This window comes from Carettochelys insculpta, chromosome 5, assembly GCF_033958435.1.
Source record: "Carettochelys insculpta isolate YL-2023 chromosome 5, ASM3395843v1, whole genome shotgun sequence".
NCBI classification, from domain to species: domain Eukaryota; kingdom Metazoa; phylum Chordata; order Testudines; family Carettochelyidae; genus Carettochelys; species Carettochelys insculpta.
In genome coordinates, this window is record NC_134141.1 from 36,930,422 (window position 1) to 36,953,056 (window position 22,635).

Below are 22,635 nucleotides of genomic sequence, written 5' to 3' on the forward strand. Positions count from 1 at the left end.
TAGGGAAGTGAGGTCAAGCATGGTCAGAGTCAGGGTTTTATTATTTTGAATTCTAAAAATGTTCTAGATGCCTCTAGTTCAGGTCCATTTCCATGCTACAGTAGGCCAGGGTATATTTGTTTAGGTTTCCAAGAGTAACCTCTAGTACTGTACTTGCTTTCCATTGCTGTGATGGAGAAAGCTGCCATTGTTTTATTTTTTGAACTGAAAAATATTTATTTTAATCCTAACCCTTTCATTCACTGTCTTTCTTGGCTAGGGAGCAACTGCAAAAATATTTGTAAATGTAATGGGCTTTGTGTGTATATACAGTATGCACTGTAAGTGTATTTTACTGATAAGTCCAAGGCCAAAAGCAGTTCTAAAAAATATTCCCAGAGAAAGCAAAGATACCTTAGTGACAAACCAGAATAACTAAAGATATGAAAATAAACAGACATCTAAAAGCAATCTGTCCAAGCGTGGACACTTTTTTTTCTTCTTTTGCATTTGTATTAGTCCCTAACTTTCTCCCAAGTTTTATGGTTGCCATTTTAGACAAACTAGAAATGTCTTACAGTAGTCTGATTCATTGTTCAGATAACTATTAAGATTGCAAAAAAAATTGTTGAAAGTGGAAACTGACACATTCTCAAAAACCCAAACCTCTATGATACTATGGGACCAAATCCCACATTTGAACACAAGTGTCTTGTGTGCATAAGAATCTGAGCTGGAATCCAAATGAATGTCTGGGATCTCAAACCTCTATGCCCCAAAATGCTAGGTGGTTGAAATATGTGTCCAAATTGTAGTCCAACCCTATCCCTACTTTTGACACTTCAGAGGGATAGCAACAGCAACTGGTGTTGATGACTGCCGTGTCATTCTGTGTCTCCAGTAATTTCTTCTGTAATTGTTGCCAAAGTCAGTGGGAGTCAGAGGTACATATATTCTCATGAGTAGACTTTTAGGATGTGCAGTTCAAATGCACTGTGGTGATCTAACTCTGTTCCTGTTGAAGTCAATAGGAGAACTGCCATTGAATTAATTGGAAGTTGAATTAAATCTGTGTTCTCTGCTTTTGAGAATCTCACCCTCAACTCTAGAGACAGGCAAGACCAGACATGACTTTGGTTTGTGAAATCCCATACTCATGTTAACATTATGGAAAACCGTAACCAATGTGATCAGGATCTGGGATCCATTTTGCTCAAATTTCAAAAGAAGCAAAGACAAGAGTGTGTTGTGCGTTTTGCGAGATCTTGCTGGTGAAGAATTTGGCTTGCCAAAATGTAATTCTGATTGTAATTGACCTGGGTCTTCATCTGAATCCCCAAAGCTTAGTAGGGAGGTTAGATAAATGGTTTGGGTTTTAACATGTATCTAACATCTTCAGTTAACACAGCTTATTTAACTACTATATTTACCACTTTCTTTTGTCTGAATAAAGTAATTAGTAGTTTTGATTCCTGTTCTGTTGCTCGCTAGCTTGCGTAAGTGCTCCTTTTGCATATGCTGTTCCACTGGTAACTAAAATGTGTCTGTTTTAAGGGAACTTACAGTGATATGTAAGGTCATCGTTATACTGTTGCCCGGAACATGAGAGGTGTGCATAATATAATCAAGCTAATAGCAAGCATATCACATGCACTCAGCCACTACAAATCAATGAAATAAAATACCACATTGTTACAGGTTAATTTAAAAACAGGCTTTCAGAAAAAAGGTCATAATGACTAACAGTTTTGTTAATTGGCATAGGAGTGGAGAAAAACATAATTAAAAAAATGAAAAATAGGTAAATAATCAGAGTTAACTCTATATACCTTTTAAAAGATTTTAAAATTGATTATTTAGTAGGGGGTCATTGTAACCTACATGTTTCATAAAGTTAGTTATAAAAAGTTAAATAAAGTGTACTTTTAAGTGGTCCTCTCATGCTACCTTGGAAAAGACAGTTATCCTGATATCTTTACTCTCTGGCAGGGAGATATTTGGTCTGCAGTGACCCATCACTGATTACTCAATACCATTTCAGAATTCAGATAAATCTGATAACTAAAACATGCTTACTTATCAAAGGGAATTGCTGTGTTCCTATTAATTTATTCCTGATGAAATAGTTATGTTGTCCCTGCTGTGGGTTCTGAAAACCCTGGGAAACAATAGAACATTAAAGTTCACTAATTTTCATGTCTGTTGATCAGGCTCTCTAATGGGCAGAGTTGTCAAAAAATCGATTATTTGGTAAAAGATGCCTTCAAAAGTCAAGAGGTGAAAATTTTTGCAATTTAAATTTTTAATCAGTTTTACTACTAGTTATATCCAAGCCAGTAGTTCTCTGACTGATGGTTCTAGGAGACAAGATTAATATGGTGACACTATTATTTTTCCATAGAAGCTATTGCTGTGCAAATTGAACCTCTGTAATCCAGAACTCTCTTGGCCAGCCATCTCCATACTCTGGTATGATTTTAGTTAGCAAGACGATCACTTACCCTGGGTGTTTAAACCCTGGGTGTGGCCAAGTTTCCTGCAGTCCCGTAAAGTTTGTTTACAGTTGCCAGTCCTGGCTCTCGGTGTTCTGTGTTGTTTAGCTCTATTTACCCCAAATGTTATCTAAGAGCCCAGTAAACAGTGAAAGTGTTGGTAATACTACTAGACAATACTGACTTCCTTTAGTCCAGGAAATTCTCTCATCTGGCACCAGTCAGGTCTCGAGGATGCTCAATTAGAGAGGTTCAGCCTGTAGTTACTGTAGGAATGCTATGTGTTCATCTGTGGGGGGGGAGGCTATCATCCACAAAGTTAGTGTGTAAGTGTGAGTAACACTGGAAACCTTTGAGAACTTCTGATATAAATTAGTTAGCTCCTAAAGATGGCAGGGCGTATGCCAGGAAAAAAAACATTCTTGCATTAATGTTAAATTTTAAGACCCTCAATGGCAAAAGAGCAGATTGTTCACATGTGCCATTTCAAATACACACAAGAACTCTGTGTTTGCACCCACGTTTTGATTCAGGCCTATATTTAGTTATAGTGATTTCTTACTTTTTACCCTCTTTAACAATATCTCCTTTGTTACAACACAGGGCCTTATTTTGCATTCGGTTGTGTTGGGGTCAATCTAGAATAAGTCAGTTAATTTCATTAGATGTACATCAGTGTAACACAGAGTAGAATTTGGCATCTCCCTTTTAAACCCAAAGGTACTGCCATCACACACAGGGCCAGTGTTTGTTTCATTTTAATTATGATGAATTATTTACACCAGAAATGCTGATTCCCTAAAACTGAGATTGTGGAAAATATTATTTATGCCAAAGTATTAATCTCTAACTATTTTACATCTCTTGCATTACTGCTTCTAGTCTTGCTCTCACTTTAGGTCATTATCCTACTCTGTTTCCCACATGTGGGCATTTGGCAACCTGAGATGTATGAGTTGTGTTTTGATTTTCCTAGCCAGTTTGCTGACTGCCGTGAGTAAGTTGGCCTTTTGCCTTCTGGTTGTTTATTTTGTTACTACTACAGAAAAATATTCGTAAGATTCATTTCTAAATTTGCCAGGGGATTTTGGCATGCCTATCCCTGCCCACTTTTCTTGGCTTAACATTAACTATTCTCACTACTTTTTTGATGCTTCACGAGGCAAGGTGGGAGTCCAGCATAAGTTGTTAGTCTTCTAAACTTAAAATGTCACATTTTCTAAGATCCGCAAAGCTAAAATGTGTGGGCAAAACATATGGCAGCTCAGTGGCAACATAACAATGGGAAACTTTAAATTTCTTTTAAGTTTTGAGTGTGTTAACAACATTTATTAAACACACAACATAAGTACAACACACTAGGTTATTTTAAAAAGAAAAAAAAAACACATGTGCCTTGATTTTCAGAACTTGGAATTGAGTTCTTATTACCAAAAGGAACATGATAGAAATGGGCTGCCTATACTGTTTCCTTACTCCTCACTGAGGATAATTGGGACATTGAGAAGAAAATGAGCTTCTGTTGTTTCCATACCTTTTTCTAGGAGGAAAGACATGGCTGTGACTTGAGTTCCCTTCCACAGGGGTGTCATTCTTGCAGTATTCCTTCTTTTTGCTTATGCTGTCTTGAGGTTTGGGGTCCTGGTTAGCTGTTGCCTTCTTCTGAAGACTCACGATGACAGCTGATGATGGTGAAAGGTGCTGTAGTCACACACAGGGAAAAACTACAAGCCCACAGCAAGTGGGTTAAGTGGGATTTTGCAAGATGGACTCCTAGTTCCAGAGTCATAGTGACTCTCGTTCCATGCAAATCTTCAGGCTTGTTCAGAACAAGTGCAGCTGGCAGCCAAAGGAGCGAAAGTGGGAGGAATATATGTCTGGGGGTGGAGCAGTTGCTTTGTTTCCCCACAAAGTGCAGAGAATGAATATGAGCGATGCTCTTGATTTTTAGGTCAGACAATATAAAGAAACGGCAATCCAGCCTTGGGAGGCGTCTGTCAAAGAAGCTTACATTTGCGTGGCTATTCATCAATTCTGAGGTTTATAAATTATAGCAATTGAAGCTGCAGTGACAGCTGGGCTGTGTGAGGTAGAGATGTTTGATGATTTGCATGGCATTAATGAAGAAGGTATATGTCAGGCTTGTCAAAGGAGTTGCTCTAATAGGGTTGATGAAAGTTTTTGTTGTGAAGCATGCACTGAGTTTGCCTACATATGCTGCCTTACATGCTTGTCACTTATGCTTGCAGAAAGAGGGCATGGCTGGAGAAGGAAAAAAGGGTGGCTTTGCAGGAGGCAAAAGTTCTAAAAATCTGTCTTGTAAAGTAAGTAAAGGTGGACGCATTCATCCCTCAATTATTGATGTAAACTGGGAGTAACTCAACTGAATTAATTGATACTGGTAATTTGTTTTCTATAGTAGACCAGGACTTGTCAGTTAAACTGCACCACGTCATCATTTAGAGTTGTGGTTTTTACTGGAATATCAGAATGAGTGCTCTTATGGACCCATGTCCATCATTAGAATGGTGTATCCCTGTAGCTTCCCAACCAGAATAAGCTACAGCCACAGAAGTACTTTTATACCAGTATGCTGTGCTCCGACCTGACAAATTGTACTGCTTTAAATATACTGTTATAGTTAAAGCAGGTCAGATTTTTAGGTGTAGACAAGCCATACAAGGAGAATTAGGTCCTTAATTTTTATATCCGAACGATCAATTTTTTCTCTGAATTAATTTTCTTGCACTGTGAAAGCATTGCACTAGCTGTGCTATAGTTATGGTTCACAGAGCATTTTTGTATATATTAATTAATTTAGAATGCATTATCTTTGGTCTGAAATTTCTCATACTCATTTTAAATCCAGAAAATTGACTGGGTATTTTTTATCCATTCTACATCATCTGTTGGGGCCATTCATACAGTGCAAAGTGGCAGTGAAACCACCATTCTTATCTGGTACCATTTTGTACTCACTTTCATGTGTAAACAGCTATACATTGTGCAAGGCAAGAGAGAATGAAGTCTTGTGAATTTTCTGGTTTGTTTGGTTAAGTTGAAGAAAACATATGGAAGTGACTTTAGAGTTAACTCAGAATGGAAAAATGTTTCTCAGTCCTGTAAAAAACCCTCAAAGTCATGCAGATACTGTTCTTGCACTTGGATAATTCAGAAATGTTTTGGGTTTAAACTTTTGACTTGGCAGGCATGTAGTCCTCAAGGAATTCATACTATGCTCAATCTGGAAAAAAGCAGAGAAATTAAGAAATTAAAAATTAAGGGAATTCTCTTCTGTTATAGATGAAGATTGGTATAAGGGCCAAGTTCTCCATTTGGTTTTTCACTGAAATTCTCTTCTGAGTATTCTGAATAGAGCTGAGTAAAAATTTTTTTAGCAAAAATGCAGATTTGACATATCGAAACATTTGCAAATTTTCATCTGCTTCAGTGAATCATTTTGCTTAGGAAATACCTTTTAAATATTCCCCCAGAATCAAAAAGTTTTATTTCAACATTGTCTTAAACTGTTCATACCAAATCTGCTGTCATTTTTTTGTATCAAAATGTCCTTTAGTTTTATTTTTACAGTTCAGGTGAGGGGAAATTTCAAACCATTGAAAAATGGGGGGAAAATATCAAAGTGAAGCATTTTGGTTTTGTTGTTATTAAATGTCCGTTCCCCGCCCCCCGAACTTAAAGATCAATTATTTGCGGCGCTCTAATTCTGAACTCCTGCAGCCTATCAAATTCCCTTGAGGTCAATGAGCTGAGATTTGTGTTATCAATCCACACTGTGGAAAAGACATCTCAATCTGAAGCAGTCTTCTGTACACACAGAAGGCCCTGCTGGTATAGGAAGAAAAATAAATCGGCAGACCCACAAGAGTGTGCGATCCCTAAATTCTGTAGGGGCCAGCTACCAGCTGCTCAGGGGCTCCACAGTATTGATTTTGAAATGATGTAGGGATGTGAATAACTTTTTATACCAGTATCTCCTTGACTTCCCATGTAAGACATGAGGCAAACACTGAGGAGATTTTTCGGCTTCATTGCTGCTCCATGGCTTTGTGAAAGGATTCCTTTCCTCCTAGCCCATGAGGAATACCCCCACATATGGTCTGGCTGCCAGGGTTGTGTGTCAGTATTAAGCTTTGGGCCGAAGTGGATGCAAAGTGTAGTTATTCAGCCAAATACACACAGCTGTGAGGTCACTTATGTGGACTTGGGAGGTGTCAAAAATTACTGATGAAATTCAGGTATAGGCTTTCAGTTGCTGATATTGCATCTCTTTACTGTGTTTACAAGGTTTATGAACTTCTTCCAGAAAGATTCTTCCAGAGACTTTTGGAGATATAGAAGGAACAGATAAAAGAAACTAAGTATAGGAGTATCGATACAAATATGTAGTTGTATTCAAGAAACGGAGTTCTGCTTCATTTTCCTGGTCCTTTACTCTCATTTGAGAGAAGCACTTGGAGTGCTGTAGATACAAATTTGCAAAATACAGTAAACACTAAGTATTGTTGTGGTATTGTTATTAATGCGGGGGGGCGTATTTTTGTTTTTGGACACAGGAGCTGTGAAGGTCGAAACATTAGATATAGAACATGCAGCAATGTGGTAAGTGAATCTTACTTTTGATTGTAATACTAGTAATGTATTTGTGATTAATAACTGTATAGTAAAAAGTGAATAGTAGTAGCAATAATGTTTTAAAAAAATGCTGGTGTCATGGTAGTACTGGTATGTACTCGCCCTCTTTAGAGCTAAGCTGGAGCGTATGGAGCTGGCTTGATGAAACTAGCATTATCCACACATGATTAATTACTTCCTTTATAAAATGGACCCATCCTGTGAAATATCCAGAAGTGGATTCGCTGTTTGGTATAGCTAGTTTGGTGCAGCAAAGGCCTGATCCTCTTCTTGTTCTTTCTTTGGTAAAACTCTTAAGGACCTCAGGAGGTGATTTGTCTGGTTGCAGGACTGAGCATGAAAGGACTGAGTGCGAGAAAGAATGGGACGAAGTGGGTGGTAGAGGAGAAATAGGCCTGCCTGTCCCCTCCATTCTTCTGTTCCTCTGTAGGGTTGAAATCCCTTTGAATGTTTTATTAGGATGTTTTGCAAGACTCCCTTGCAGTTATATGTGGTGACGAAATTCAGTTTTCAGTGTAGTAAAATGAGCATCTCCAGCTTCTTGCAGCAGAATGAAGAGTTGTTTACACTGGTAGAAACAGAAGCGAGGACCATAATGTAGGGAGACTTGTATTCTGCCAAGAACTGTAAATATTCAAAATTACACGGCTCAGCATGAATTTCACCAGTAAAAATGGAAATTAAAGCTACTCATGCATTTGGTCAAATTTTCACACCTCACAGAGCCAGATGGAGCGGCCTCTCACCAGGAGCTCTGTCTGAGAAACAATAGGGTAAAAACTGAGTAAATTCCTCTGGATTTGGCTCCTGTTTCTTTACGGAACATAATTCAAAAAGAATTGATCATTTCTGCACAGCTCTGGCATCCCCATGCAGCAAGAATTATTGTCCTTTTGCCTCTCTCTTCTGCTTCAGTCAAAAATTGTGTAACTCCGGGGGTATTCTTTGGGTCACTGAAATCTTCCTTCAGTCTAGACATGTGCTGTACTGACAACAAGTTGAGTAGTCCGTAAGAGAGCCTGCCTGCTGCTTTGTGGGCCATTTTCCAGCTGTGAGGCACTTACACTACACCGGGACACAGAGGAGAGCAAGAAGGTTAATTTGTGTCAGTCAAGCCACATGCTGTAGTTCCAAGGAATATGACATGGAACAAAGGGAAGAGACGCTGTTGAGGCTGATAGGCCTAAAATGAGACAGACAGACAGACTCACTCTCTCTTTTGTGAACCCCCTTCCCTGCATCCTTGGCAAATGTACGCACAGAGGGAAACAAAATGTACTAGGATCCTGCTCTCCATGGGTTTGCTATTGCTGAATCACACTTCTGAGAAACTGACTTCATGTAGATTGTATTGTTGAGCTGGTTTTCTAAGGCAGAGGATTTTTTTTTTTAAAAAATGTTATTTTTAGGTTAGGTTCAGTTTTAGGTCTGTGGACATGGATGGTTTCTCTTCAGAATAAAAGCTCCTATAGTTTTGCCTGGAAGAAGTGTCTTAATTGGCCTAATATTTAACAATATTGGTTCATGCTAGTAATGTAAAATTCACTTGATTATCTGCCACCTATTAATCAAAACTTTAACTCTTGTGGTGAAATCCTGGCCATGTTTAAGTCAGAGAAAGTTTTGCTTCTAATTTAAGTGTGGCTAGGTTTTCACCCCTAATATGTAGCAGGCCCACTGACAAGGGAGGGGAGAAATGGGGCGGGGTCAGCTGTCCCAGGACCAAGAGATGTAAAGGCACCCTAGGCTGCCACTGCTGCTAGTGTTGCTGTGTTGGTGCCAGAGCCCCAGGACTGGTAAATCACAGCCAGAGCCCTGGGTGGTCTACCAGAGGCCCCGCCCCTTCTTGTAGGTACAAAACTGTCCCCTTTCCATCTTGTCCAAGAGCCCAGCAAATCTGTCAGCCATCCTTATGTGTGTACGCCAGCATGAACTTATTCTGAGGAGGCTGCATTGTTAAATTTTGCTTCACTGTTCACTTAGTAAATAGGTTTTGCAGCACTTGCACTATGAGAAATAAACTTTAGACCTTCTAGATTAAGATCTTAGTGTAGTCAGTGCTCCCCTCTGTTAACTTTTTGTCACCTAGATAAGTGTTTCTTAAACTATGTTCTGCAGAACACTGGTGTTCCATGAACAACTCACAGGTGGACTGGGAGTGTTCGGAAATATACAGTGATGGTATATATTTTCTGTTGTTAATATCAGGTACAATATTACTTCATTTGTTTTTGCTGCATATGTTGGTTTTTTGTTTGTTTTTGTTTTTGTTTTTTGGCCTGACAACAATTTTTTGAAGAAAATTTGTATAGATGTTCCACATTTAAAAAAAAAAAGTAATTGTTTTGTGTTTGGGGGAGGGTCTCAAAAATTTTAAGAAACACTGACCTAAATGGTGCTAACATCTGACTTGAATGCTCAGTGTACTTGATCAACAAGCAACAGTTTCCAAATAGTCACCTATTTAAAGGAGAATCATTTTAACAGGTTGAGATGTACTCCCTTATGTAGCTGTGCTAGTAAGCTATTACTAGTGTATTTCAGAAGAGTTGAGTCACATTTTTGAGCTATGTAATTGCATGCACAATTATCATGACGATAAAAGCAAATCCAGCAACCGTGCCTACAAATGGCTAGTTTGCCCAGATATCTTTCTTGTATATCAGGGCACAGAAACATAGGCACACAGTTGCATGTAAATTTTTGCTCACACGTGAAGTATCCAATTTTGAAATTTTGCTCCATAAAACCCCTAAAAAACGAAGGAGACACTATCTTGGATGAACCAACCTTTTCATTCTACTTCTGTCAAGGGCTTTCGAAATCCATACTAAAACTAGGCACATCTTCATTATTTTTCCAGTGGAAAGTTTTCTTTCTGATCATTGGAGAGATTGACAGCTGCACGAGCTTAAATGGCCACTATGTTACATGCACTAGGGGTGGAACTGGACTTAAAATTATGCTGTAGTGCAGCCATGTCTCTCAGCTCACGTGCCTTTGTTTATATGATTGTCTTCTCCTGAAGAAGGGCAGTTATAAATGCTAAAAGCAATCTCTTTATTTGGGAGATGAAATTAGAGAACTGGAAGTGTACTTCTTGGAGTCTGGCAATGAACATGTTTTCACAGACATTATCATTTGTGGGATTTTTGCCACAGCTGCTTTTAATTCATCCTGAAATTAGATTACTGGGGGGAAGCACAATGGGAAAAAGGAGAGGAGAGGAAAGAGGTGCATCTGTTTCTTCAGTGACCTGTGTTATTCTTCTCAGAGCCCCAGTCACATCTGGGGGCTGTGAGAGAGATTGACACTGTTGTGTAGAAAGCTTTTGAGCACTCCCATGAAGGAATACATCTGATTTGGCATGCTTACCAGTTAACACTGCCTTATATCAACCAGAAACTGAAAATATTGTGAATACGAAGCTCTATGTGTAAATATTGAAAGTAGGAATGAGAAAATCTGAAAATGATTTGAGTTCTTAATTGCTTCAGAAACATCTTTATATAAATTCAAATATTGATTCCACATATGGTTCCAACCATTGTAGAAATTCTGATAGTGGAGGGGAGCACAGATGATTTTCGTTAGAAAATTATTCCAAATGCAATAGACACATTTTGAGGACAACATATCTTAAATATGAAAAGTAAACATTTTAAATGTGACTCTGGATGGAATTTCTGGATCTGGATTCTTCTGCAGTATTGCATTATAGGTACATTATAGGTAGATATTTTCCTTTTGACTTAGTGAGTTGTCTTTTCTTTGCTTCAGTTTGTATCTCAGCTACCATATTTACTCTAAGGCCATCGTTTAACCTCTTGTTCACTCTTTTGATCTGCCGCTCCCTCGCCAACTTTTTACTCAACTGTCCACTGCTTTCTTTCTCTGACCCAAGCATCTGTTGTCTCCAAAATTCAAACACTTTTGCACAGTTAAAAATGTTCAGATTTGTCACTGATGCTTTTCTGTTCGATGCACTGAGTCTTGGATCTAGTGATAAGCAGTTGAGCAAGTCAGACATTCCATCCAGTTGGCTTGATACTTCCTGTGCAAGCATGCTGGTACGTTGCAACACATCGATGAATCTTTCCTAGCAATTTGACCACCACAAACAAGGTTCTTCTTGACTTGTTTTTCCTCAAATGAAAACAAGCTGTGCTGGAAAGCTCACAGCAATGCCTGTATTTGTACCAACATTTAGATCAGTTATACAGACTCAAGATTGACCCTCAGAATGTTAGTCCAACCCAGGGGTGTGCAAAGTGGGGGCGGGCATGAAATTTCATAATGAAGGTGCAGCACAATCGTCCGCTGGATCTCAGGCTCATCCATCTCATTAAAAACATTGAAATGTTTTTAGCTATGTGTATTCATATTTATACATTGATTAATAAAGTTTTTACATTCTACATACTTTTCTTACACGTGCTGAAAGAGGTATTTTTTTCTAATTTGAACATAACCAAAGTTTCCTTCAGTCTGGATTACATAAGACAGGTGGGGGCCCTGCTAACGGCAGAGATGAAAAGTGGGGCCTGACATAAAAAGTTTGCTCATCCCAATCCAGCCCAAACCACCAAATCCTGTGAGCATTGCCGAGAGTCACTTCTCCCGACATCTGACCACCTCTGTTTGGGTACAACATTACACGTACATTTTTAACCATGAGAGTAATTAACCATTGGAAGATTTGATGCAGTCTCCATCACCATCAATTATGATTTTAAATAGCAATTGCATTTTTAAAGAAATTATTTTGGGGAAGTTCTGTGGCCTGATGTATATAGAAGAACAGATGAGACAATCAAAATGGTTCCTTCTGGCTTTGGAATCAGACACTGTTTATTTGATTACACTATATTCTGAATCTCATGGAAACTACCTCACTCCATTCCTGCTTTTTACCAGTACATAATCCTTTTGTTGAACAAGCATCAACACCATTGTCCTTTTTTTTTTTAAGGGCCATTGTTGTTACATAATTGCACTTAAAAATGTCAAACTTGTATCTGATGTGAGATGTTCTCAGACAGGTTGTGTTGGCTTGCAACTATGCTCAGCACTGCCCTTGCTGGAGGGAATGTCAGATCTATTCAGATATTTAGCAGAATTTATTTTGCTAATTTCCGGTGGCTGACATATCAATACAATATTTTCTAACAAATCCACCCAAGTTTGAGCTTGGTTACAAGTGTAAGCATTTTCTCTCACTTGGATGATTCTATAAGCCACTTGATTAGGCTGCCAGCATTTGGAAAGTTGCCCATATGGAGAAGGTACCCATAAGTCTACTTGAATCTCTTTATTAACACAAATTTTACTGAACCTCAGAGCAGGAACTGAATTATGCTTTAAATGACAGTTCTTCCACATTCAGACCAACTGTTATTTAACATAGCCCTTTTTGTGCAAGGTGTTTGCTTAATTTTTTTTCCCCTCTGGACATGTACATTTTTGGAATTTACTTCCATAGTAACTGTCTCAAAATTTGTTCTATATTTTGGTGGACAAATGCCATTAACTATGGCATTGTGTTGATAGATTCATTAAGGTCTGCATTCACATCTCCCTGTCATCTAGCAAAATTGCAATGAATCCTGCACAACCATTGTTTTTTTTAAAGATAGGCTTGATCCTAAATAAATATTCTCAAGAATATTGGTAGGGCAGAGAAGGTGTATTGTTGCAAGTACTCATTTATGCTCCTTCCTCGCAAGTGTCACTTCAGGATTCTGGCCAGACTAGAATTGATCTGGATAATTTAATAGGAATCATTTTCAGTTTTTCTGTTAAAGTTCTCATTTTAAGTCCATTTGCTGTGTAAGACCCTTCTAGAGCGGTGTCCTAGATTGCCAAGAACTGTCAGTAAAAGATACACAAATTGCACAATGCATTTGTGTATCTTTTGCTGACAGTTCTGTTGGAAGAAGCTTTTCCAACATTTGGCCCATCCACATGTGAGAGAACCCCCTCGGTCAAGACATCCCTTATGCGTTGTGGAACGAAGTGTACAGGGATGCTGATAGAACGTTCCCAACCAACAGATCTCATCAAACACCTGTTCAGTCTGGACGCATGCTCTGTCAACAAAACTTCAGAGTGTTCAAAATCACTTTGCAATAGAGAGAATATTGTTTCTCAGCATAGCTGTGTGATTCATCAAGAGCCCAAAGCGAATGCAGGTTGCAATCCACTGGGCTTCACCTAACATGAAATAACAAACCTGAGAGTCTACTGTAGTTGATTTCATACTAATCTGTGATTTTTTTTCACTGCACATTTAAATACTCTTTCAGTGAAGTGTGAAAAAGTCACCAAATTCCCATGAACCCAACACCTGAAACAAACAATCTCATACCTCTTCCACTCACCCTTTCCCCACCACCACATACACACCATGGTTACCAAAGCAGTTTGACAACAAGCTACCTACATTTATATCATAACTTCCACTTTTGAGTATTTTCATGATAGATGGAGGCAAACACTTTTTAGATGGCTAGGAATTAAAGATTGTGTCAGAGACTTGGAAAGTTAATTTTATCTAGAACATCATTATTTTGAATGTTTATGACTTTTTGAGTTGGCCCTCATAGCCACAAGCTCCACAATGGGTATGAGAAGTTGAATGTTGTAGTGAACTACTTTTCATTGGAAAGAAGACTCTTGTTAGACTTTGAAAAACAGTCTTCATTTATGATACTGATGTTGTGCTAATTTAGGAATTCTTGGTCAACTTTTTCCTTGGGTGCTTTTGATAGCAGAAAGACAAAACTTATCATTGTGGGTGTAGATGAGATTGTGTTGACTTTTTGTGTGGAATCTGTAGACCAATTCATAAACAGAGTTACTGTACATCTGCACAGTATGTCCTGATCACACTTGATAACAGAAGAATGGATTTATGCATTATTGAACTTATAGACCTAGCTGGGAAAGTGACCAACCAGACTGAAAAAACCAGAAGTCACCTACTGTAAACTCCCGATTTAGCAGACTTCAGGGAAAACGGACATCCGCCAGGCACCCATTGGTCCTGATGTCCACTGAATCCACCGCCTCACCCCCCACCACAAAGAAAATACATAAATGCTGGTGATTCATGGGAGCTGCTGCTGGAGTGGCTGCAGGACCCGCCGGGGCTGGGACTGTTGACATTGTGGCAGGACCCACACCACAGCTGAGCTCCCACCACAGTAGCAAGAGCTGCGCCATCACTGCAAGAGCCACACTGCAGCTGGAGGAGCCACCACACCTCCAAGAACCACACCACTGGAGGAGCCACCATGGCTGGGGCTCTCACTGTGGCTACCAGAGCTGCTCAATGGCTGTAGGCAATGCCACGCTGAGTGCCACACACCCTGTAGGCAGTGTTATGGTGGCTCCAACTGCAGCAGTTCTAGCCATGGTGACAGCTCCTCCAGCCATGGCAGCAGCCCAAGACTCCAGGAGGTTCTGGCAGTGGCGGCTCCAGCTCAGCAGCTCTGGTGTATCGCCTGTGTTACAGGGTTTTTTATTTTGGTTTTGTTTTTTTGTTTTTTTTGGGGGGGGAGCAGGGTGTTGGGGAAGCCTGGCTGGGAGGCGTGCTATCCGAGTGCAAGTTAACCCTCACATTTAATGGACTTTGGCATTAACTCCTCCTCCCCCATTAGTCCATTAAATTGATGGTTTACTGTACTTCAAGATCAGCCCAACAAGGAGAATAGTAGAACACTGCTGTGCCCAGCTCAACCCCTCCAGCTCATCGTTGACCACTTACAACCTATCCTGGAAAGCAAGCCCTCACTCTTACAGATCATCAGAGACAGACCAGTTCTTGCCTACAAATAGCCCCCGACCTGAAACCAGTACTCACCTACAGCCACACAACACAGCTCAGAAACACTTACCCAGGAAGCCAGCCCTGCAACAAACTGTGTTGCCAACTCTCACCACATACCTATGCAAGTGATGTCAACACAGGGCCTACCTACGTAAACCACATCAATAGGACCTCATACATGTTGGGCAAACCAGAATGTCTCTGCATCAGTGGATAAATTAGCACAAATCAGACATTTATTAAAGGATTTAAAAGTAGACATCCTTCTACATAAAAGAACCAAAAACACAGAAAACTTCAGTAGTCTATTGCAAAAAAAAAAAAAAAAGCCAAAATTAAAAGGTACTGTGTCAAAACTAAAATCCCTTCAAGCTGCATGGAAACTTTTCAAAGACACCATAATAGAGGCCCAGCTTAAACATATACCCCAAATTAAATAACACAGTAAGAACTGGAGCTCATTTGGAAATTCCAAACTATACAATTAGGTCTTAATAAGGATCTAACTTGGTTAACACTCTAAGAACTTAAGAAAATATGAACGTCCATACAAGATCAGACCAAAGTTCCACCTAGCCCAATATACTGTCTTCCAACAGTGGCCAATGCCACATACTCCAGAGGGAGTGAACAGAGCAGGTAATCATTGGGTGATCCCTCTCCTGTCATCCATTTCTAGGCTCTGCCAAACAGAGAATAGGGGCACCATTCCCACCCATCTTCACTAGTAAGTATTGATGGATCTAACCTACACGAATTTATATAGTTCTTTTATGAACTCTGATAAAGTCCGGTTTTTCACAACATCCTCTGGCAAGAAGTTCCACAGGTTGACTGTACACTGTGTGGGGAAAAAAGTGTCGTGCGTGTGTGTGTGTTAAATCTGCTCCCTATTAATTTCCTCTGGTGACACCTAATTCTTATGTTATGGGAATAAGTAAATAACTTATTCACTTTTTCCATACCTCGCATGATTTTATAGACCTCTATCATATCCTTTCTTAGTCTCCTCCTTTCGAAGTTGAAAAGTCCTAGTCTTTTTAATCTCTCTTCATATGGCACCGATTCCAAACCCCCTAGCCATTTTTGTTGTCCTTCTTTGAAGCTTTTCCAATGCCAATATATCTTTTTTGAGAAGAGGTGACCACATCTGTACACAGTATTCAAAATGTGGGCTTACTATGGATTTATATAGAGGCAATAAGATATTCTCTGTCTTTTTCTCTACCCCTTTTTAAATGATTCCTAACATTCTCCTTGCTTTTTTGACTGTTGCAGCACATTGAGTGGAAGTTATTTAGAGAACTATTCACAATGACTCCAAGATCTCTCTCCTGGGTGGTTATGGCTAAATGATCCCCCCATCATTTTGTGTGTATAGCTGGGATTATTTTTTCCCATGTGCATTACTTTGTGTTTATCAACATTAAATTAATTTGCCATTTTGTTGCCCAATCAGCTAGTTTTGTGAGATCCTTTTGAAGCACTTCACAGTCTGCTTTAACTATTTTGAATAGTTTAATATCATCAGCAAATTTTGCCACCTCAATGTTTACCCCCATTCTCCAGATCATTGAAATAATGTTAAATAGGATTGGTCCCAGTATGGCCCCTGGGGGGGATACCACTAATTACCTCTCTCCATTCTGAAAACTCACCATTTATTCCTACCCTTTGTTTCCTGTATTTTAACCAATCATCAGTCCATGAGAAGACCTTCCCACTTATCCCATGACAACTTACTTTAGAGCTTTTATTGAGGGACCTTATCAAAGGCTGTCTCAAAATTTAAGTAGACTGTATCCACTGGATCCCCCTTGTCCACGTGCTTGTTGACCCCTTCAAAGAACTCGAGCACCACTAAGGACTAAGAACTGCTTCTCCTCTTGTTGGTTCCAGAATTACTATCAACAGACATTCTACTGAACATTTTGCTTCATTTAAGATTTTTGCATCTATTGATTCTACATTTTCATTCATGTATAGTGCTACTCCTCCACCAGCATGACCTGTTCTGTTCTCCTCATGTATTTTGTGCCCTGGTATGACTGTGCCCCATTGATTATCCTCATTCCACCAGGTTTCTGTGATGCCTGTTATATCAATATCCTCCTTTAATACGAGGCACTCTTTCTCTCCCATCTTAAGACACATAACATTTGTGTAGAAGCACTTTAAAAATGTATCCCTGTTTGTTTGTCTGCCATTTCCTGATATATTTGAGAAGCACTCTTTTTCATTTGACTATTTTTCATCAGATCTTACTCATATTTTATCATCTTCCATCCTGTCCTCCTTATTGGAACATGGAGAATATCTATAGACCCTCCCCTAAGAGATGTCTCTGTCCAACCCAGTCAGCTTTCCCCCAGACCCTGATTTAAAAACTGCTCCACAACCTTTGTAAATGCCAGCAATCTGGCTCCATTTTGGTTTAGGTGGAGCCCATCCTTCCTGTATAGTATTCCCCTTTCTAAAAGTTTCCCCAGTTCCTAATATATCTCAACCCCTCTTCCCTACACCATCGTCTCTGCCACACATTGAGACCATACAGTTCTGCCTGTCCACCTGGGACATGGAACTGGAAGTGTTTCAGAGAATGCTATCATTGAGGTCCTGGATTTGTTCATTCTTCCTTTGGATTATATCACACCATGAATTTCTCTCTCTTTTTAAGACTTCTTTTTAATTGAAGGATCAAACATAAATGTGTGTAATCCCAACGACATTATGAAAAATCATTAGAATAGTAAAGTGGAAAAAATAGTAGTGAGCTAAGCCTAGTGAAAGCTCTGCAAGTCCTTCATTTATAAAAATCACTTCTGTTGCAGCTGATTCATCTCCCATTCTTTGTATCTATGGGTTATCTCTACAGAAGGCAGCAAGACTCCTGGTACAGGTTGACTAAATTGGGCTAGCCAGGCTCCTGCTGGCACTCTAAAAGCCGATGTGGAGAAGAATATGCCTTCCCTGAGTTTCAGAGCACAGACTCCAGCCTGAGCTGTAATTTCAAAGCACTGTCTACACATCTGGTTTTCGACTACCAGCATAAACCCTGCTCGTGCATATGTGTTGACCTGGAATATGAGGGTTGCTGCTGCAGGCTGTGTAGACAGACATACTCTCAATCTTTACCTTGGCAGAATCCCACTGAAGGAGGATCTCAGGATTTATCTTTTTATTAATATACCTGTGGAGGCAAACTACAGCACATAGGATATGGAACTGATTCAATAAACTGTTATGTCAGATGCTATACAGAATAGTCCAGTTGATAGCCTTTTTTTGCACAAAGGAAAAGCTCAATCTACAGTAAATCTCTCTTGGCCTCTGAAAATATACAAGTATCTATACTGTAAACTGTTTTAAAGACTCCACGACTGCTTCCACCTTATAACAGCCTAGATATGATCTTTTACATTTCACCCACTAAGTAAACTTTAAAAAGCCTGACCCTCTTTTGTCCCATGTAATCTGATCTACCTATCGCCATCAAGGGACATCTGGGATTCATCTTATCTTCTTCACTGGCTTGTTGATTAATATAAAGTGTTTTGAATGGTATTCAATATGGCAGAACTCCACGGACCTTATGAATTACAATAGGGGCAAATGAGAGGTCAGGTTAAAAAAAATTACTTGAAGGGGAGGGAATGAATGAAACCTTAATCATGCAGTCAGGATTAGGTGCTTAAGAGATGAGCATGAAACCTCAGTGGTTGTTTTAAAATAGTAGGGTTCATACACGTAAGGGGAATTTCTGGCCACCGTTGAAGCAAAGTCTGTTGTTGCAGGGATAAAAATAATTTTGATATGACCTGATGGACTGAGTTCACAGGTATCATGCAGTGACTCTGTTGATCAGAAGTATTTCACAAACCTTTGCATGCTGATGGTCATGAAACTGCCTTCCACATCTAGCAGAGTGATACAAGGCAAAGTTAATTCTGGAGGCTTTTTTTTTAAATTTTATTTTAATGTACTCACTAGATTTTTGCCTGCCCTGAAAAGCTTTAATGAGGAGGCGGGGAGAACAGCTGAAAAGAGACTTAATTTGAGTAAGTCTTTCCATCCTGTCCAGCTCTCTCTGATTCTCCAGGGAGAAGAAAGGTCTTTATGCCCTATTTCTACACCAGCCCACAGACAGCTTTTCTAAAAAGTATTAAAATTTAAATGTAGTGCTAAGGTAGAGTAATTCCCATCTCAGGGTCAGTCAGGTTGGCAGGTTACTCTTCCAGGCTTAGCTCCTTAGCAGGTATAAAACTCTGTAATGCTGTAAGGTGCAATGGAGCTATGTCAGTTTACAGGAGTAGAACATCTTCCAACCCTATCCATGTTCAAAACAAAAAGCAGTCAAGTAGCACTTTAAAGACTAGCAAAATAGTTTATTAGGTGAGCTTTCGTGGGACAGGCCCACTTCTTCAGACCATAGCCAGACCAGAACAGACTCAATATTTAAGGCACAGAGAACCAAAAACAGTAAGCAAGGAGGACAAATCAGAAAAAGATAATCAAGGTGAGCAAATCAGAGAGTGGAGGGGTGGGGGGAAGGTTAAGAATTAGATTGAGCCAAGTATGCAGACAAGCCCCTATACTGACTCAAAGTTCCCATCACGATTTAAACCATGTGTTAATGTGCCAAAGTTGAATATAAAAGCCAGCTCGGCCGTTTCCCTTTCCAAAACGGTGCGATAATTCCTTTTCAGTAACACACGTACCTTTAGGTCATTGACAGAATGCCCCATTCCATTAAAATGTTGACTAACTGGTTTGTGGATCTGGAGTGTTTTGATGTCTGTTTTGTGCCCATTGACCCTTTGTCTAAGGGAGTTAGAAGTCTGTCCAATAAAGTGCTACTTGACTGCTTTTTGTTTTGATAGTGTATAGACTAGCACGGCTTCCTCTCTATTACTATCCATGTTCAGTAGTTGACCTTCATTTAAAAAAAAATGGAGCAAAGGATTTTCAGAAGTGGGCATACTTAGACCCCATGGTTTTTGCTGATTGAAAAACTGCTGGTCAGATGTTTAAAAAGTGAGGTGCATGAAGATTGTGACCAAAAAGAAAAGAGAGCTCATTATCTTATATGAAAGTGTAATAAATTGTTTAGTTGACATTTTACAGGGCAGAACAAACATGTGGCAAAATATCATCACTTTATTTTACCAGCTCATTCAGCAACTATAGTGTCAATTTTTAGACTGTAAGCTCTTTGGTGCAGGGGCTATATTCTGTCTTTAATTGTATGATTGTACTGTACCCAACACAATGAGGTCACTACCATAGTACCACCAACCAGTAACAATAATTACCCCAAAAATTGGCACATGGACGTCAGAGGAAAAAACAAAGACAAGCCAAATTTTGTACTGACATTCACTCAATGTGTCCTCATTATGCCCTGTGTAACAGAAGATAGAATTTGTGCTGTTATTTTTCTTAATTGTCTGCCTTTGGGTATACAAAGATACTACCTGCTTATATTTTTCAGCAGACTCACAGAATAAAAGCGTGTGTGTTATGTACATATTTTTTATTTGTGTGCATGTACCTGCCACTGAAATTCACCCCATCCCTGAAGCAGCGGCTTAGTCAAGGCTTGCAGTTATGTTAAGCTCTAGACTTGGGGCATTTGCAGGGGGAAAAATGGTGTGGACAGACAAGGATGTCAATGCCAGGATAGGGAAAGCAACAGCTGCATTTCAAGACTTTGTCCCATACAGAGGTCACAAATAATGTGTTCTTGTATGGATGCGAGACCCAATGTACAAAAAAGTCTAAAAAAACACAAGCCACAGATATTCATAAACAGATGCCTGAGGAACATCTTTTGCATCAAATGGCAAGACTGCACCACAAATGAGAAGCTGTGAAACAGAGCAGGACAAGAACCACTTGACATTCAAATCAAGAGAAGAAAGTGGGGATGGCTAGACCACATGCTCAGAAAACTATCATCCAGCATGGTCCATCAAGCTCTCACATGGAACCCACAAGGAAAACACAAAAGAGGAAGACCTTGGATAACATGGAGATGATCTTCTCAGACTGAAGGAGAACAGCTGGGGTACTCCTGGAGTAAGCTGGTTTTGTCGTGAGACAGTGTGAAGTGGAGTAGATTTATAGATGACCTAGGCTCCAAGGGGTTTGAGTCAAGTTACATCATAGGCTATCCTGATACTTTGCAGAGTGGAGTCAAATTCTTACCCGCTCCACATCATTTTTGTGCATGCTTGCTAGTATGTGTGCACTTGTGTTGGTGCCCACATTTATTCTTTTGAGTGGCTTCACGTTTCCCAGGAAAACTTCTAAAAACATAGCTCACCTATTGAAATTGATTACTTTATTTTGGTCATGAAAATCAAAGACTTCAAGTAGTTAACACTTGGTCTCAGTCACCTGCAGTGTCCTGAGAGCCTGTAAAGTTGACTGTGTATTTTTATTTCTTTGATTTAAAAATAAAACCCAGGCAAACAAATGTAGTATTGAAACATGTACAAAGCAGGTTTATGAACTCTCCATGTTGTGCACTTTATGGGGCCTTTTGTCTTTATAAAAATAAAGTTGTACAAGCCAGGAAGTTTTGAAGGCAGAGCCAAGCTAGATCCAAACAAGAGCTCGGACTTGGCTCTGTGAGCTACAGTGTAAGCCAAGCTATTAGACCTGACTCTATACACTTCTGAACAGGAAAATTCAGAGAGGGTTATGCACTCTCAGGTTTTTGTGTCAGGAAGTGAGGCCAAAGATTGTCCCTTCCTTAGTGACTGCATAGCTCAACCAGGTCTTGGGTCAAACCTGGATTGTTTTCTTCTCATTTGTTTAAAAGCAGAATGAAAGTCCCGATTCTCCCTGCAAATACACAACTAGGAAGGCAGAACTGTATCCAGAAAATGTATCTACTCTGTTCAGTGTGTAGAGCATGTCAGAACTTTGCCCCAGGAAAGCTTGCCAGGAGCCTGAAGAGGGACTCAGCTAACTTAAGTATAATTATTCAGGGTTCTTTTAGAATGGAAAATAAATGATTTCAAACATAGCATGGACATGTTCTTATATTCTTCCACTATGAAATCTCAGAACTTGCTTGTTGCCTGAGTTCTGCAGCACTAAAACTATGCAGTAGACCAGCTTTGTCCCCACCCTCTGCACTTAACAGGGAGAAGGTCATTGAGGTTCATTTTAGAACTCTGATGAACCTAACTTAGAAAGTGGCCAAAATCGCTTTTCCCATCACTCTTCTCTATTATAAAGTTGTGCTGTTCTCTTTGGGGACACCATTAGTTCACATGCAAAGCATGGAAGACTCTCCCTCCCACTGTGGGGATGGTATATGGGAGAGCCAGGCTCAAATCCCCATGCTGCTGGGTTCCCAGGCAAGTGCCCTAACTATTAGACTGTTAAGATAGTCTACATAGTGTTTGCATGGTAGGCCTAGCGCCTGGAATTATGGAAGGCTCTCTGCTTCCATTTAATGAAAAATAAAGAATTTTAACCCTGAAGTTTCAGAGAAAAGCTTTAAAATGTGAGCCCAAGGCATCAGAAAACAGAAGACAGACAGTCGGACAGAACTTAAATTTGGAAATCTCATGATTTCATGAGACTCAACTCAGTATTTTTTATGGCTAAGGCTACTGATACAATATCTCTGTCTGTGGAAAGCATTCAAATCTCATCTCTGAA

General features: G+C 39.6%; 1 protein-coding gene across 30 annotated transcripts in view; it reads left to right on the forward strand.

The window, feature by feature from the left end:
- Nucleotides 1-22,635, forward strand: part of ADAMTSL1 (ADAMTS like 1) — a 627,217-nt gene that overhangs the window by 403,862 nt on the left and 200,720 nt on the right. For 15 of the 30 annotated variants that reach the window (XM_074994936.1, XM_074994935.1, XM_074994939.1 and 12 more), the window contains 2 exons: nucleotides 4,721-4,795; nucleotides 7,049-7,094. The exons of 10 other annotated variants lie outside the window; for them this stretch is intronic. In XM_074994936.1, the coding sequence (XP_074851037.1) occupies nucleotides 4,721-4,795; nucleotides 7,049-7,094 (121 nt within the window). The remainder of the gene's footprint in view (nucleotides 1-4,720; nucleotides 4,796-7,048; nucleotides 7,095-22,635) is intronic. 5 more of the 30 variants (XM_074994941.1, XM_074994945.1, XM_074994944.1 and 2 more) reach the window with 1 other exon arrangement.